The sequence below is a fragment of the Prosopis cineraria genome, unplaced genomic scaffold, assembly GCF_029017545.1.
Source record: "Prosopis cineraria cultivar Desert tree isolate PC_DT_omini unplaced genomic scaffold, ASM2901754v1 PC13, whole genome shotgun sequence".
Taxonomy (NCBI): domain Eukaryota; kingdom Viridiplantae; phylum Streptophyta; class Magnoliopsida; order Fabales; family Fabaceae; genus Prosopis; species Prosopis cineraria.
This window is the reverse complement of record NW_026555344.1, coordinates 24,020,731-24,038,800: the sequence shown is the minus strand read 5'-3', so window position 1 is coordinate 24,038,800 and position 18,070 is coordinate 24,020,731. Positions and strand designations below refer to the sequence as shown.

General features: G+C 31.6%; 1 protein-coding gene across 3 annotated transcripts; it reads right to left on the bottom strand.

The window, feature by feature from the left end:
• Positions 1-262: 262 nt before the first annotated feature.
• Positions 263-12,119, bottom strand: LOC129290164 (uncharacterized). Of its 3 annotated transcripts, none has more exons than XM_054926869.1 (8): positions 12,031-12,119; positions 9,966-10,334; positions 5,955-6,021; positions 4,266-4,324; positions 3,666-3,742; positions 3,278-3,374; positions 1,337-1,428; positions 263-599 (listed from the first exon to the last, which is right to left on the bottom strand). In XM_054926869.1, exons 3-8 carry the CDS (start codon positions 5,978-5,980, stop codon positions 522-524), a joined length of 429 nt encoding a protein of 142 aa, XP_054782844.1. In that variant the 5' UTR covers positions 5,981-6,021; positions 9,966-10,334; positions 12,031-12,119; the 3' UTR covers positions 263-521. The 3 variants fall into 3 exon arrangements, with proteins under 3 accessions (XP_054782844.1, XP_054782846.1, XP_054782845.1); XM_054926871.1 differs by having other exon boundaries at positions 1,337-1,425; XM_054926870.1 differs by lacking the exon at positions 9,966-10,334 and having other exon boundaries at positions 12,031-12,080.
• Positions 12,120-18,070: the final 5,951 nt, after the last annotated feature.

Genomic DNA, 18,070 nt, shown 5'->3' with positions numbered 1-18,070 from the left:
TTTTTCTCTATTAAATGTTGAAAAGTTTATTAAATGTTGAAATATTTCATTTTAAAATAGATTTATTTAATAGGAATAAAACTAAAAAATTATTAAATTTTTAGACAAGATTAATAAAATTTAAGGTTTTTTTTTAGATTCAATGAAAATACTGAAAATAACTTATAAATAAGATTAGAATGAATAATTACTTTAAGAACAAATTATTATGACAAAAAATTTAAAATATTGAGTGTTCCTTAACGAAAAGTTCAAGAGTAAAACTAAACATTAACCCTATATAGATACAAAAAGTATCTTCAAATAAATGTATAAGCTCATAATTACTATCATCTTCACAAAAATGTCCCCCCCCCAATTAATCTATGGTTTTTCATAAAACTTAGACTCTCCATATATCACAAAATTCAGCACTGCGGCAATTGAATTCCAACACTTATGAGAGAAAATGCCGAAATCCCAATATGGTCTTGAAATCTAAAGTTGCCCCTCCACTGCTTCCTTGCTCTAGCTTCCATGATTTAATATATAGCCAAAAGGTAAACACGAAATTTCTTGTTATCCTTCGAGCTCTGGCCAAATATTTTCTTCTTCAAAAGCTAAAAATTTACACCCACGGCCAAACTTATGAGTTGTCAAAAGAAACTACAAAAGGTATCATTATTGAACTGGCTCATGGTTCAACAAATTAGACTATCATCAAATTGGTCATAAATCAATTAATATATTTTAGACAATGTATGCTTAAAATGAAAATAAATAATCATCCACAAGATTAAAAAAGAATATTTACATTCAAAAGAAAAATATATAGTAAAAAAAAGTAATGTCCATCAATATTTTATCATAGTCATCCACACTGTTCATACTTATTTAATAATTTATAATTTTAGAATACGTGCATAAATATTTCCTTTATATTTGCTCATTTTTCTTCTTTCCCCTTTGCTCATTTGATATTTAACAACAACAACAATAAGATTTGTCTTAATAGGTAAGTTCAGCTATATAAATTGCATGATACTATTATACTCTATTAATAACCATGCTTATTTTATACAAACACACACACAGACAAATTGTAACTCTTTTCTGAACCTTCGTTAATTGGGTTAAAAGATCATATAATTTAAGTCATGACTCTTGAATTATAGCTAGAACAATTTACCATGGATCAAGTTCAAAAGAAAAGATTTTCTTTGCCAAGGGACCATATATAAAATAATCTATTTTACTATCAGCATGTAGAATTTGCTCTTAATCTTAGGAAAGTTAAATGAGGAAAAATTCCATGCGCTAGAATTTTGAAATACATTGTTGAAATAAAAAAACTTACACGCCATTTGCTTGGGGGACAAAGATCTGGGGGGATTTTGAGTTCTCTCCCCCCATCGGACTTCATTCCAATGATCCCTTGATCAATTCCTACTTGAGAATAGGATTATAATCAACTCCACAATCAATTAAATTGATTCTCTAATGCAAGAATTTGTCATAAAAATACATTTCACTTGGCTACTGTCTAGGGAGAATGAACGCCCCCCGGGGGAAATATACAAGTGATAAATAAGTGCTGTAAAATGTGATAATTATTGTGTAGCATTTAGGAACTTGTTTGGCAATTTGATTTTTTATGAAATGATATATTTTCCCCCAATTTAAATTTAAAATGAAAAATAACTGTTAAAACAATCAATGATTACTTTGTTTGGATTAATGACTAAAATGGAATAAATGATAAGTTCTTTTGTGCCTATTTTGTTTATCAGTCAAATACAAATATTAAAAATCAATTACTAATTTAATCGGAAAATGACTAATTTGTTTGGGGAATGACTACAGTTGAATGGCAAATGACAAGTGTCTCTCTGGAAATTTGTATTATCCGTCAAGTCCAATTACTAAAAATCAAAAAGTAGTTATAATTGGGAAATAACTATACTTTGTTTGGAAAAGTGACTATAACTTAATAGCAAATGACTAATGTCTCTTAACAATTTTTTTTTTTGGAATATAAATAGGAAACTTCATTCACAAAAATGTAAATAGGTATAAACTAAGTAACAACAAACAAAGAGAAAACACAAAAGGACCCCTCGAGGAAACATAAACATAATAAGTAGGTTCTTGAAACAAACTACAATCACAAGTAATACTAAGAGTCAACTTAGCCAGATAATCAGCAATCCTGTTGTTAGCAAATTTTAAATTTGAGACAAAAATGTCATTTTACAAAAAACCAAAATGCCAATAGGGACTGCATAATAATTATCACATTTCATTATACTTGTTTATTATTTTCATGTTTAAGGGGTATTGTTGTCATTTTACCTTATTTTTATTGCTATACTTTATAATAAAACACAAAGTACATAACATTCAACCAATCATCAAATAAACTTGGTCTATGTCAAATGCAGCAGTAACGGCCTATGATGCACGAATATTGATATATGAATCAAATACGATATGTATTTGATACTTTTATTTTTAGAAATATATGATACGATACACTTTCGATACATACATATATATTTTTTTAAAAAATAATAATAAATTAAAAATATAATTTTAATTTATAAAATATTCAAAATAGCATACATATATAGTCATGTAACATAATATCAAGCAAAACATAATCACTACTTGTACTTCTATTCTATCTATATCTAATCATATAATTATAAAAAATAATAAAAAACATTAAACATATAATTTTAGTTTAGAAGATATCCAAAATAGCATATACATATATAGTCCTATAAAATAATATCAAACAAAATATAATCATTACTTGTACTTTTATTCTATCTATACCTGATTGTTTATCGCCTAATCTCTGCTAATAGTTCCTTACCTAGGGTTTAAATGCCAAAAGATTATATTCCTCCATTTTTATAATTAAAAAGTATAATTTTTATCTTCTTATTATATATAAAACTTTTTTTAAGGAAAATATAATATTTGATTTTAAATGCAGATCATAAAATATTTTACAAATAAAAAAGATTAATATTGTAATATTTAATAAAATTTAATTTTTTAAAAATAGCCTTGAAGTATCAGCTTTAAAATATTAACTCATATCTAAAAGTATTTGATATATATCAAAAACAATTTTTTTAAATTAAAAAATAATAATTCGATACTCTACGGATATGTATCGAAGAAATATAAATAAATATCAGTATTGAATACAACATTGATATCCTATGGATATGTGATTCAATTTGAAGCATTAGTACTTCATATGTAGCAGCAGCGGCAAAATTCATACCCGGGCCGTATTTGTTCTCTCCCAAATTCAGTTCCAGAGGGCCCTTTTCAACTTCAACTACACCAGTCTTGCTTAACTTCTGAAACTTGATTCTGACCTAAATTGAACAATATATACATTACATTCAATTGAAAATTGACCAAAAATAATATTGGCAGAACCGCATATAATTTAAATCGGTAGGGATCAAGAGAAACAAGCTAGAAGGATGACAATGTAGCAACCGAGAAAAGGGGAAAAAGAAATGCAATGTTCAGTATATAGAAAAGTTTTTTTTTATAAAGAAAATAGTAACTATACCCATCTCATTTTTTTTTTCCTGATACATTCTCCATTTCTTTTCTAAAAAATATTTTTCCAAGTACCAAACATGCACAAAGAATACTACCTTATCCCCTCGTTTGGCAGCTCGCTCACCAAGGCCCTGTTGAAAATCAATGAATTCAACCTCTGATTGATCAATGTCTGCATCCACAAGTTAACCATGAATACTTTTTTTATTCAATTCAAAATGAATCTTCAGCTAAATGAATAATTTCTTTTTTTTTTTGGGACAAAAGCTTAATGTATAATTTCATTACTAACATCTTCACCAAAATGTTGTATCTATTAATTAAAGCTTTTCACAAAACTTTGGCTCTCCATATAAATTTTTCTAGACCAATTCTAGCTCTATCTCAATAGTAATTTTTTTTTTCACAATCCAAAACATATGCAAAGGCCAATTCTAGATCATAGGATCTTACTAACAAAATTAACATCAACCAATCTTTGACACCAAATACATATTCATAATAGAATTCAAAATTCTCAATCTGTTGATGGCACATAAAATCTTTAGGTGGCCCTAAGGCAATCGCCTAAAATAGCATTGACATGTTATTTTAGGATCCAAAATCTATACATCAAAGTTGTAGCACTAAACATAACAGCATCAAAAACAGTAATAATTATTTCTCATTAAATTGGGAAGTAACGGAATAATTACCTTGATTCACATCGGAATCCTCCGGTGGCACTATCACTATCAATCTCACAGAATGTCCCCTATGCAAAGAATGTTTTATTCTCAATTAAAAAAAAAAAACAAAGTGTATCATAGAAGAAAACAAATGATGCATAAGCACCTTAATTCATATTCCATGTTTATACCATACAACAACAACAACAACAACAAGCCTTTATCCCACTAGGTGGGGTCGGCTACATTGTGCTTTATCATTTATCAAGCTTTTAGGAATATTATTAATTAAGAGATCGTGTTCAACAACTTCTAAGAGTGTTCTCTTATACCTTCCTCTACCCCTCTTAATCGGACTCAAAGTTATATGTTCAACTCTTCTCACTGGTGCCTCCCTTGGTCTTCTTTGTACATGCCCAAACCATTTCAACCGATTTTCTACCATTTTTTCCTCAATAGGTGCTACCCTCACTTTTTCGCGTATATGCTCATTTCGAATTTTATCTTTACGTGTATATCCGCATATCTATCGTAACATTCTCATCTCTGCTACTCCAACTTTATGCTCTTGTTGTCCCGTTAGAGCCCAGTATTCACTACTATATAACATTGCCGGTCTGATAGCAGTGCGATAAAACTTTCCTTTAAGTTTATTAGACACCTTACGGTCGCAAATAACTCCTTTAGCTTTTCTCCAATTAAACCACCCAACTTGAATCCTATGTAAAATATCTCCACTGATTTCGCCATCATTTTGAATAATAGCTCCCAAATATCTAAACTTTTCCACTTGAGGTATAATTTGATCTCCCAATTTCACTTTCAAATTATTGTCAAATAGTCTCTTACCAAATTTACAATATAAATATTTCGTCTTACTCCTACGCAGACGGAAACCTTTCGACTCCAATGTCCTCCTCCATAACTCAAGTTTGCAATTAACCTCTTCTCTTGTCTCTGCTATAAGAACTATATCATCCGCAAAGAGCATACATTTGGAAATTTCTCCTTGAATATGTTCCATCAAAACATGTAGGATCAAGTTGAACAGATAAGGACTCAGAGATGATCCCTGATGAAGTCCAATCTTTATAGGAAAATCCTTTGTTTATACCATAAGGATATCAATTATTTCTTCAAAAAATGTATAGGCAAATTGTACTTCAATGCATAATCTAATCTTCCTAACATATTACATGATCTAATAAGGAAGGTTTGCAACAGATATAAAATGATCACAAGTTCAAATGAAATTTCCAAACTAAAAACTTTGGCAGATCTCATCTCACCAAACTTGCAGGATCTATAGCTATTGTCAATTTGTGTCCTTTAAACATTTACTCTGCACAAGGTTGGTTGCAACACCATGTGCCAAAAGGTTAAAGGACACAAGTTGTCAAAAGCTAGAGGTCAGATCTAAAAGAAAGCAGTACATAGAGACACATATACAAATAATTAAGGATGCAATCTGTTTCATTTCAGAGAATACCTGAACATAAGTAAAACTCTATATATGAACAATGATACTATATTTGACTCCAACATCTTTGCCTCTTACTCCTACTCATAAATCTCATGTTGTATGTCGATATGCTGGGAACGGGATGAAGAAATTGAATATTTTATTGTTTGTAAAAAGCTCTCGATTAGTAGATTTCTAAAACTGTACTACTGATATCTGTTATGTGCAAACTCCAAAAGTAAGAATGAACATACCTAATTAGACCGCCATCTGGTGCCATGGATTACAGTCTTGGCAGGACTGATAGGAAACGCAAAACCGCTGCAAAATTGCAAAAACCAACAAATAGACTTGAGTGGAATTAGATATGTGGTGGAACTAGACATGAGCTAAACAGAATTCACTCGTATTATAATGGCACATTATCCTAGACCAGGGACGGATCCAGGAGCTAATCAATGTGGCCAAACTGAAAATAACATGTGAAGTGGGACGGCCAAAATCAATTTTAAAATTTTTTACAAGTAAAAATTCAAATATTTTTCCAAGGATGATGATAAAACCCTTGACTTTTATTAGCTTATATCAAACAAAAATCAGAAGTAGACTAGTAGTGTGGGATGGATAAGTTCATTATTGAATAGTAAAGTTGCATTACAAGGGAAATAATGATTCAAGCTAACCACATCACCCTCATACACCCATACACTAAACTAAATCAAATATAGTTATAGAGTACAAGGACACTAAAACAGAAAGAAAATAATGAAGAAAAATGAGGGAGAGGAGTCTCTCCATTTCCGTCCACTTCTCCCATCTCAATTACTCATATTATTTTATTAAATAATTTTTTAAAATTATAGAATTAATGAATGATTAAGATAGGGGAAGTGGAGGGAAATGGAGGGAAGTGGAGAGACCCTCCTCCCAAAAAATGATCTTCCTCCACCCCAATCTAGCATTGTAGAAGTTATAGCCCTTCTCACCACTCTTCATTTGAGAAGACTGAACTTCCTTCTCCCTAGATGAAAGGAAAGATTTAAATAGCAAAAAAGTAATCATTAACATACAACACTACCAATACCTCTGGCTACACCTAACTTGATTTGTCTTTTACCATTATAATTTTACAGTTATAAATCTTGTGATAAATCTCTAGACCACTAGTGTTAGTCTTCACTAAATCACTTTCCTTCCTAGACTGTCTAACATAGATATCAGGTAGTGATGTTCAAATAATTTGGAAATCACCAGCCCTATTAGATGATTGAAGTGCGGGAGGTAAACGCCCCTCCTTGCCCCCACTTGGATCTGTCCCTGTCCCTGACTGTGGAAGGATTAGGAGCTAATGAATAGGGGCTAAATTAAAAATATGTGAAGTGGGGGCCAAAATATATTTTAATTTTTTTTTTACAAATAAAAATGCCAACTTTTTCTAAAGGATGATTGAAGTGTGGGGTCAAGCACCCCTCCATGTGCCCCGGCCTATCTCTAAAGATCAAATTGATAATAGAAACAAATTTTAAAAATTAAAAGTTAAGTTATCTTTAAAATTTTTTAAATACTAAAATTGTGTTTTTTTTAAACCAAATACTATAGTTATGCAATCCTCTCAATCGTGTTTTTACTTCATTTAGTGACTAGTGAGTTTAAATATGTGCACTCATTTTCAAAAATATATAATTAAATAAATAATTTTTCAAAAATATAACAATAATAAATATAATAAATAATATTGAAGATTTTTACAGCATGGAAAATGAAAGTTTGGACATTTTTAAATGAAAAAAATTAAAAATTATAATAGAATTATTTTTCCTAAAAATCAAAATAAGAAAAGAAAACAACTCTAACATAATAAAAATGTAATAGTAAACTTATTAGTTACTTCTTCCTCCTGTCCTCAATTAAACATATCATTAAAATCATTCTCCTACATTCCCTCCTGCCAATTTAAACATGATCATTGAAACCTGTCCCATCTCCATTTTTTGTGTTCTTCTCTTCCTTCTGATTTTCCTGTTAACCAAACACACCCTAAGTTTATATTGGACAAATAATAAAACTGGCAAAAAGAAAATTAAAAAAATAAATGGAAAAAGTATTTTCTTACTTATTTTTTTACTAATTTGACCTGGATTGAGGGAAATCTAAAAGAAAATTAGAAAAAGATTAGAGTAAATATTTTTTTGCCTGTGATTTTCCTCTGTCCAAACACTCCCACTCCAAGGTACTTCTAGTTATACATTATCATACTACATATAGTTTCCAACACTATTAAAATTAATAAAAGAACAATGTACTAATACTATTCAAATTAATCAAAGCACTTATACAAACAAAATCTCCAACACCTTGATCATGAAATATTATAAACACCAAGGTCAGGTTGATAGTACATCATAAGCATCATGACAAAAGATTTATATTCCCTAAACAAAAAAGGCCAGCGTGTCGCTGCATTAGAAACATCATGACAAAAAGTATATATTCTCTACACAAAAAGGGCCAACATTTCACCACAAACTAAAAAAGTTACGATCCTTCAACAAATAAATTATCATCACTTATAGGTTTATTAAATATTCTTGACATCTCTTCCAACAAATAAATTGCATATACAATAAAACAAACATGTTGTACAATAGTACATATACACAAAGGCATTCCCAATCTTGCAACACATGGTTCAAGTTTCTAAGATTACATCTATCACGCCCCAAAAATAGAGGGTAACCGGTACGAGATGTGAATCATATAACACATCTCCGCAAGCCTCTAACTTTAAACTCATTTTATTTCTAAAATGTGATCAAATTTATATTAAAATTTTAACATTTTTTTTATATTGGTCATCAAAATAAAGTTTTTTTAAAAAAATTTTGTAAAAATATCGACAAAACCTTGCTTGTAAATAGGATCATCCAAAACTCTACAATACAAAATATTCACAGGATACCATGTCAATCAGGAGCTTAGCTCTTCTAATGAACAGACAGTATATATACCAAAATAGAAGCCCTGGATGCAGCATATGTGGAGCACCTAACTAGACCCCTCCAAAATAAAATACATAAGCATTGATAGTTTACATAAAAGGGAAAATTTTGATCAGTTTTTTACCCAACATATCTATGAGTTCTCATGGATCAACGAGGGATTGGCGTTAACTAGGATATGTGAGACCAAATATATTTTCTAGTGAATAACGTCCCAACAATAAATAATTGAACATAAAAAAAATTTAAATGATTATGTAAGATAAAGAGACAACGATCTTTATAAAAATTTAATAAACTTCGAAATAAAACGATTCTATAAAATTTTAAATAAAATCTCAAACCATTAAAATCTCATAATAAATAATATTATCATTTGATTGCAAGGAAACAAATAACAAAATCAATAATTATAAATAATTTACTGTTTAAAACCAATGGGATGTAAAGTTACCAAATAATCAAATTCAAATAATAGGGATTTATCAGAACAATAAACAAACGTGGACACACAGTCCACGAGGGCAAATAATCAAATACAGCTCTTACCACAAAACAAACGTAGACACATAGTCCACGAGGGTATGTAACCAAACGTAACCGAAGCCACGAATCAAACGTGGACACACAGTCCACGAGGGTAAATAACCAAACATGGCTCTTGCCACGAAAACAAACGTGAGTACGATGCTCACGAATAACCATCCCTCCGTTCCACGTGCGTTGGCCATCGCACGGGGCTAACACCTCCTATACATACCCTACTAGCTAGGTGTACCATGACGCGTCAAGAGCTAACGGAACTGCCGTTAGCAACTAGTGTTCTATATAAAGTCCCTTTTTAAAATCATTTCCATACATGCGAGAAAATCATCATTTTCAAGATACAGTTCTCATTCACAAAATCAAACTCGCATGAATACTTTTAACCATTAAAATTTGCCAAAATTAAATTTCATATCTGATGCTCATGCTTGCATTTATTGAATAAAAAAAAAATTCAAAATCGAACTCGCAAAAATCATTCTCTATATCAATCCAATATTTGATAAAATAAAAATCTCATAATCAAAGTTCAAACTTGATTTAATTGATCAAATAACATTTTAAATTTGGTAAAACTAATTTATCAAAATAAAGCAATGTTAATCAACAAATATCTAATAATCACATTAATGTTATTAAAATAATTTCCAGAAAAAAACGTAATATTTTAATAAAAAAAATTTTAATTGAAAAAAATCAGTTGGGACATTTTCTACTTACCTTTTATATACCCAAACACTAAAATTTATTTCTTAAGACTTCATTCAAGTCTCCCTTCCTTTAAGCACCCGTGAACAAATATGGAAGTAACACAATCGGGCTTCCAACCGTAGCTCAACTCTTTGCATGCTCACTACCTCGATCGAACAGAATGGAGGAGAGAGAAACAGGTTCAGACGTGAGAAACAGAGGAGAAGTTTCAACTACTCAGCTCCATAGAGGCTGACGAACGAGAGAGGGAAGAGCGAGGAAGAACTGCCAGCGATGGGGAGATGATAAACCATGGTGAAAGGTTGAGGGAAGTGCGACAGGAAGAGGAGAAGAGCAGAGAAAATCATATTCGAACTCCCTTCACTCTGTTCTGCGATGCTGACCGAAAGGGGAAAAGAAAATTTGAGCAATAAAACCATTGGAAAATTACAACAAAACCCCTTAGATATTTTTGCTAGTCACAATAGAAATAAGGGCACATATGTAATTCCACACTCTTCCATTAGTTTCCGGTGTTCGAATGGCGGTGTAGAGGAAAAATCTGGTATTAATGAATAATAAAAAAATTACAAGAAAAGACACAATAAAAATTACAATAAGAGACACAAATTTTTTTTTTCTAATTTAAAACAGAATAAAATCAAACTTTTGCTTAATAAATTTCGAACTCTAAACCTTTAAAAATGTTACTAACATAAATTTCATTAAACTATTTCTCTCCACTAATTATAAAACTGATTTAAATAAAATATTAATTAGGAAAAATTTATTAATTAATTTAATATAATTTTTTATTTTTTTAAATTAAATTAGTTTTTCTAAAATTTATGGTCATTACAACATCTGCCACATCAAAATTAATCAGCTCTTTAACTTTAGACTCCAAATCCATAATTTCTCCCTTAATATCCTTGATCATTCCTTCACTATTATAGTTGTACATTTATATAAAAATTCAAAACTAGGCATGAACCCAGGATTTAATAATAAGGAGGACCAAGATTAAAAAATATATATACTACAAATCTTTTAAAAGTTATGGGAGGACTAAAAGTATGTGATATCTGTATAATACTAAGAAAATTTAAAAAATTAGGGACGCAGTGGCCCCTACTCATACCCTCCCTTTGCCCCTATCCAAAATCACACAATCATACATTGATACAAAGTTGCAATGGATTAGTAAAAAGTGATTTAGCATTGGGAATCATAGACAAATATCTATATAAAGCAAAATCCCTACAACGTTTCTAGCAATCAGGCATATAGAGGGCACCAAGGAAAAGAGAGTAAAAATAATATAGCATTTGGCCTAATATTATTTAAGAACCGAACTCCTTCCTAGCAGAGATTAATATACACTAATAGGTTACACTAAATTCAAGAGAAAAATTAATATTAATGCATATTAATATATACTCCTTCCTATTATATACTCATAATAGGGATGGATTTAGAGGTTAATGCATGGAGGGCCAAAAATGAAAGATTATAAGAAAGTGGGGGGGGCCAAAATTAATTTTTCACGTGTTAGGAAAATAAATACATTTTACACAGAAAAATTATATCGGGAGAAAGAATCCGTCCCTCCAAATGTATACACCAAGATTCAGATATAGAGTATGCTATATGTACTCCTTCCTATCAGACCATACATTCGAATTCAACATCGAAGAAAGTACTTGAAGATTACACTAATGCCCAGCCAATTCTGAGAAATCAAAATCGAAGATTACTCTGGCAACCAAAAAAAAAAAAATCGACTATTACACTTCAAAATCAAGGATAAAAATATTTTCCAAATCCTCGTCGTTCCAGGCCTGAGCGAAACATTTTCCGATTCTGAGGAAATTAAAATCGAAGGTTTGAATCAAGGCTAAAACAACAGAAAAACAAGGCTAAGAATATTTTCCAAAATTCTGAAAAATTCAAAATCATTCACCACTCAAATCATCGTTCCAGGCCTAATATTTCACAAAATCAAATGCGGCAGTTCAGCAATCAGGCCAGTACCAGAACAGAAGAAAATCGAACAGAAAAACGTTGCAGAAGAGGATGAAGAAGAAGAACTAACCTGAGTCGAAGAAGAAGAGCGCAATGAAGAACACGCCGCTAGAGTGGAAGATGGCGTCTCTCGAGCAGAAAGGCAAAAACGAAAATAACGAAGTTGCTGAGTAAGAATATTTTATTCTCATGTAAGAATATAATATTAAGAATAGAAGCATCATTGAAAAATTTTATTGTCAACTTCGACTGCCATTTTACTGTTAAGGATAATGATCTTTTATTCGCGTTTGCTTGCGTCCCCGGTGGCATGCTTGCATTGAGAAAATTTCTCAGCCCCTTTGTCACCTATTCAAGACACGGCATTGAGATTGGAAAAATTTTTACACAGGCACAATGCACCAAGTTATTTTTTAATAAAAACATGTTATTTTACTGAAAATATAAATTAATTTTACCATTAATGATAACAAAAATAAAAAATACAAGAAATTAGGTAAATTTTATATTCTAAAAATAAAATTATTAAAAATAATATATAAAGTTTTATTAGATTGAATTAGTGTAATTTTATTTTTTATTTAAGTTTAATGTAATTTTATGAATGAAATATAGATAATATAATATATTAATCTATGCAAAAATTTCTCTTGACACTGAGGAAAATGATCCCCTCATATGTGTTGGCTGACATTGAAAGAAGAGAGAGTTAAAATTTTTTGATATGTTGAAAAGGAATGGAGAATTAAGAGAGAGAGACCGGGATTAAAAAATTTGGTAGCTTCACATCCCATTTTCTTATATCCATCTTTCTTTTCCCACATTTTTCTTTCCTTGTCTAAATTAATGTTTTGAAAACCGAATCAAATTGCTCAGTTCAAACGTGAACCAATCATTGGTTTGGTTCAGTTGACACCTATAAACTGAAAGATAATTAAACTAGTGAACCGGTTAAAGAATCGAAAAACATGTCACATTCGGCTTCACCCTAAAGCAATGGAAAAATTTATAAGTTATTAATACAAAAATGAATATAACTAAAAAAATATTAATATTACCTCAGGAAGGTTCAGATGAGAAGGCTGAGCTACGGTGTAACTGTCTCTCTTACTATTGGGACTAATGTCCACAGGAGTGGATGTCTTTCCTTGGGGCGTGAGCAACACATCAACCAACTGATGTAACCTATCAACCTCATCTTTTAGTGCATTAAACTCAGCTGAAGAAGGCATTGCACCTTTTGATGGCTTTGTAGTCCCAAACACTTGCTTCTTGGTGATGCTAAAACCAATACCCCTAACGCATCTGGGGTGGTCAGGATTACCCAATGCCTAACTTAAGATATCTTTATCCTCCGAACGCTCACCCTTTAAGACTTCATCTGAGATAGCAGCCTATGTGACACAAATTGAAAAACTTAAATTATTTGTTTGAATGAAAAAATTGAATTTACTATGTCAAATTAATAACATTGATACTTACACATTTATTAGCTATCTCCTGAACATGCTCATCTGTAATGTTACCCTCTTTGTTGGTTCGGCCTTCTATGAAAAGAACATGGTAGGATATGCTATTAACTCCTATGCCTTCTCGCTCAATCTATGCATGTCAATAGCAAAAGAATTAGCAATTAACAAATATAATAAATAAATGTGGAGTAATTTTAAAATTAATAAATTAGTAATTAATAAATACCATCTTTTCCTTTATGCCTGAATACCCTATACGCCCTTTTTTAAAAGAATAAGGATTTTTCTTAACCAACTCCTGATTTTGTTAGCTCAATTGCTGTGAAAAAAATTAAAATCAATTAAACTTATAATATAGCATAATGTTATTAGAAAATTAAAATCAATTGATAAAGTAAAATCACCTGAAATTCCATTTGAAAACGAGATGCAACAAATTCATCCTATTGTTGTTGGGTTACCAAAGGTTTAATTAAAGTGGGGACCTCAAAACTAATGTTTCCACCTACTCTTTTAATATATTTTGATCCCATAAAATATTGAAAAGAACACATTGCTCTCCCAGCTATTTGGAGGACATACTTCCTTTGACTAGCATCAATTATAAATGCTAACTGTAAAATATTAGCATGTTATTAGTAAATTGATAAACTATTATAGGCATAACATTCACATAATGGTAAGTTAACAAATATACCTCTACTTGTTCCCAAATATATTGCCTCATAGATTGATCTGCCTTCTTCCAATTTCTGAGTGTGATAGGCACATTTGCTCTTGCGACAGCTCCAATATAACTGGTATATTAATATTTCTTGTCCTTAATCGGTTGCCCTTTACCATTCCATTATAGGGGATATTTTTGTTCAGCTATCCTCCATCTATTCACTTCTGTCATTAATACTAAGCCCTTTCTAATCTCAGTTACCTCCTCCTGAAGCTGATCATCATTCATTGTCAGACTAGGAGCAGCACTGGGAGCATCACTACTAGCTACAACATCAGGGCCATTGCTGGGGTCAACACTAAGGCCACCACTAGGGTCGACGTTGGGACCATTGCTAGGGTCAATGCTAGGGCCACCCATGAGAACATCAAAGTCATTACGACCTTTGCGTTTACCTTTCTTGGGAGCCATTTACCTATAAAATGCAAGAACACATATAATTAGAAAATCAAGGGACACATGAAATAATTATTTACAAAATTAACCAAACATACATGTAATAGTTATTTAGAAAATAGAAAACCATATGCAATAATTAAATAAACACAAGTAATAATTATTTACAAAATAAAAACACACATGTTTAAATTGGTATTTTCCTTTTTCTTGTCTTCTTTTGATCTTTTCCTTGCTTACTCTGGTCTCGAATTCTTTTTCCTCTCTTTGATATCCAAATACCTTCAGTATGATCATTTCTCATATAGAACGCATCACCTTCAGTGCAATTACTTTCAAGCGACGTTCCTAAAAATGGATCATCCTTAACAACAGTATCATCCATATCTTCAATGAATTTGTTTGTTAATAAAACAATGGACCAATTAGTTTTAGCAAGATCAGGAACATAGAACACTTGTCAATCTTGTGAAGCAAGGATTAAAAGCTTATCTTTATACCCTTCTTTGTTCAGATTCACCTGTATCAACCCTGAGTTATCATTAATTAAAAAGCCATTTTTATGGTCAACCTACTTGCAACCGAAGACCGGAATCTAAAAATTTACATAATCTAACTCCTAAATGTGCTCAATTACCCCAAAATATGACATATTTGTGTATATTGGGTTGTTGTCTTTAGAGCTAGTTACATGCATTGCATAAGCAATAAGAGTGACACCACTATTTTGCATTGTGCTTCGACTATCTTGCTCTTTAGTATAGAAGGTGTATCCATTGATAAGATAGCCAGCATAAGAAGCTACTTATATGCTCGGACCTCTAACCAACCATCTCACTTTTTCAGAAACAGAATCAGGATTCATGTTGAACTTATCATAAATATGCTCTTTCAGCTAATGTGCAAATTACTTATTATGTTCTTTTACATACCAAGTTTCACCTTTATTGGGATTATCCTTCTTAAGCTCAGCCAAGTACTTGTCTACAAATTCTTGAACCTCTTCTGAGTTGGCAACACATAAAGATGTGCTTGATCCTACTATAAATTTGAGACAGTAACTATATTCTTTCCTATTATCCTTTCCTACCTTCCCTTCCCATATGCTGAGACACTGGTAGCCTAACATAATTGACATTTTTTAAATACTCAGTATAAAATTCAACCGCTTCTTCACTGATATACTGTTTAATAATGCAACCCTCAGGTCGACTACGGTTTTTGACATATCCTTTTAATATCTTCATATAACGCTCCACAGGATACATCCATCTTAAATAAGCTGGGCCATACATTTGTACCTCCTTCACTAAGTGAATGGTTAAGTGAACCATTATGTCAAAGAAATTAGGTGGGAAATACATCTCTAGCTCACACAATGCTTTTACAATTCAGCTTTGTAACTTCGGCAATTTGTTGGGATCAATAAATTTACTGCAAATAGATTTAAAGAAGAAATATAATTTTATGATTGTGTCTCGTGCCTTATTCAGTAGAATAGAATGTATCACCACCGGAATAAAATTTTCTATCAAAACATGACAGTCATGAGATTTTAAACCCTTCAACTTTAAGTCTTTCATTGACACAAGGTTTCTAATATTTTATGAGTAACCCTTTGGAACTTTAACTGCAGTAAGAAACTCACAAAAAGAAATTTTTTCTTTTCTAGATGATGTGTGAGCTGCTGGATGAAGAAAGGTGCGACTCCCCTTCTCCTCTGGTGCTAAGTCTTCCCTTATCCCCATAGAAAGCATGTCTAACCTTGCATTAATGCTATCTTTGGTCTTTCCAGGAATATGGAGTAATGTACTAACAACACTATCACAAACATTTTATTCGATGTGCATCACATCAAGAAAATGCCTAACATACAAGACCTTCCAATATGGTAACTTGAAAAAAAATAGACTTTTTCTTCCACCCACTTGTCCTAAGGTGCTTTGAAAAAGGTTTCCCAAATTCAATATACAAATCCTTAACCTTTTCAAACAATTGGTCACCAGTCAACATTAAAGGCGGGCCACGTTCTTCTGAATTCCTATTAAAACATTTCTTCAATTGTCGATAATTATGACTTGGATGCAACCACCTGTGATGCCCCATATAAGCATTCTTCATACCATGCTCTAACCTAATTGAATCTATGTTTTCTTTACAAGTAGGGCATCTAAGTTTTCCTTTTATACTGTACCCTGATAAATTACCGTATGCTAGAAAGTCATTTATGGTACCAAATAACAAGGCTCTCAAATTAAATTTTTCTTCCCTATACCTATCATACAACTCAACCCCTATCTCCCATAATAACTTGAAGTCTTCAATTAGATGAGCTAAATACACGTCTATGTCATTTCTGGTTTGTTTTGGCCCTGAAATTAGCATGAATAGCATCATGTATTTACATTTCATGTATAACCATAGAGGTAAATTGTAAATTATCAAAATCACTAGCCAAGTGCTATGGGTACTACTTTGGAGCCCATGCGGATTCATTCCATCTGTACATAATGCAAGACATAAGTTCCTTGATTCTTGTCTAAATTTAGGGTACTCATGATCAATCCTTCCTCATTGGGGAGAGTCAACAGGATACTACAGTTTCCCATCTTTAATCCTCTCATCAAATTTTTTGCATCTTCTTTGCTACTATACAATTGTCTAAATCTAGGCACAATAGGAAAATACCACAATGCCTTCTCTGAACTTTTCCTATTATCTTTGAAGCATGATGCTTTACATTTTGGACACTTAGTTAATGATTCATATTCATTTCTAAATAATATGCAATCATTTCGGCAAGTATAATTTTTCTCATAGCTTATGCCAATAGCACGTAAAATTTGTTTTGCTTGATACGTGTTAATAGGAAGCTCATTCACTTTAGGTAGCATCACTTTAAGAAGTGCAAGCAATTCACTAAAGCTCTTATCACTCTAACTGCTACTCGCTTTCAAGTTGTACAAACTTAACACCCTTGACAATAATGTGAACTCGATACAACCACTATACAAAGGCTTTTCCACATTACTTTTTAATCTCTCAAGCATTTCAGGACAATCCTTCAATTCCTCTTCAATTACCCTAGCCATCTCTTCAAGATGGTCTTCCTCATTAGCCTTATATGTACTTGTATCAAAATCATGTGACAAGTAGCTCTTACTATAACCCCGGCTCGCATCTCTTGTCTCTCCATGTTTGTGCCAACACTTATAACTCTGATCAATTCCATAACATACTAAATGATCTTCTAATTTAGACGCACAAACCTGCTTCATCAGATAACATTTTACACAAGGGCACACTATACTAGTATGATCGTTTGTGTGCTCAAGTGCAAACTTAATAAACTCTTTTACCCCATTCAAGTATTCCTTCATTAATTGATTGGAAGACATCCATTCCTTGTCCATCTTCCAGATCTAGAAAGAATCATTTTGAGGAAAAGTGTGATTAATGACTCATTGATATTAGGTCTTCATCAATCAAATAATGAATCATGAGTCACATGCTTT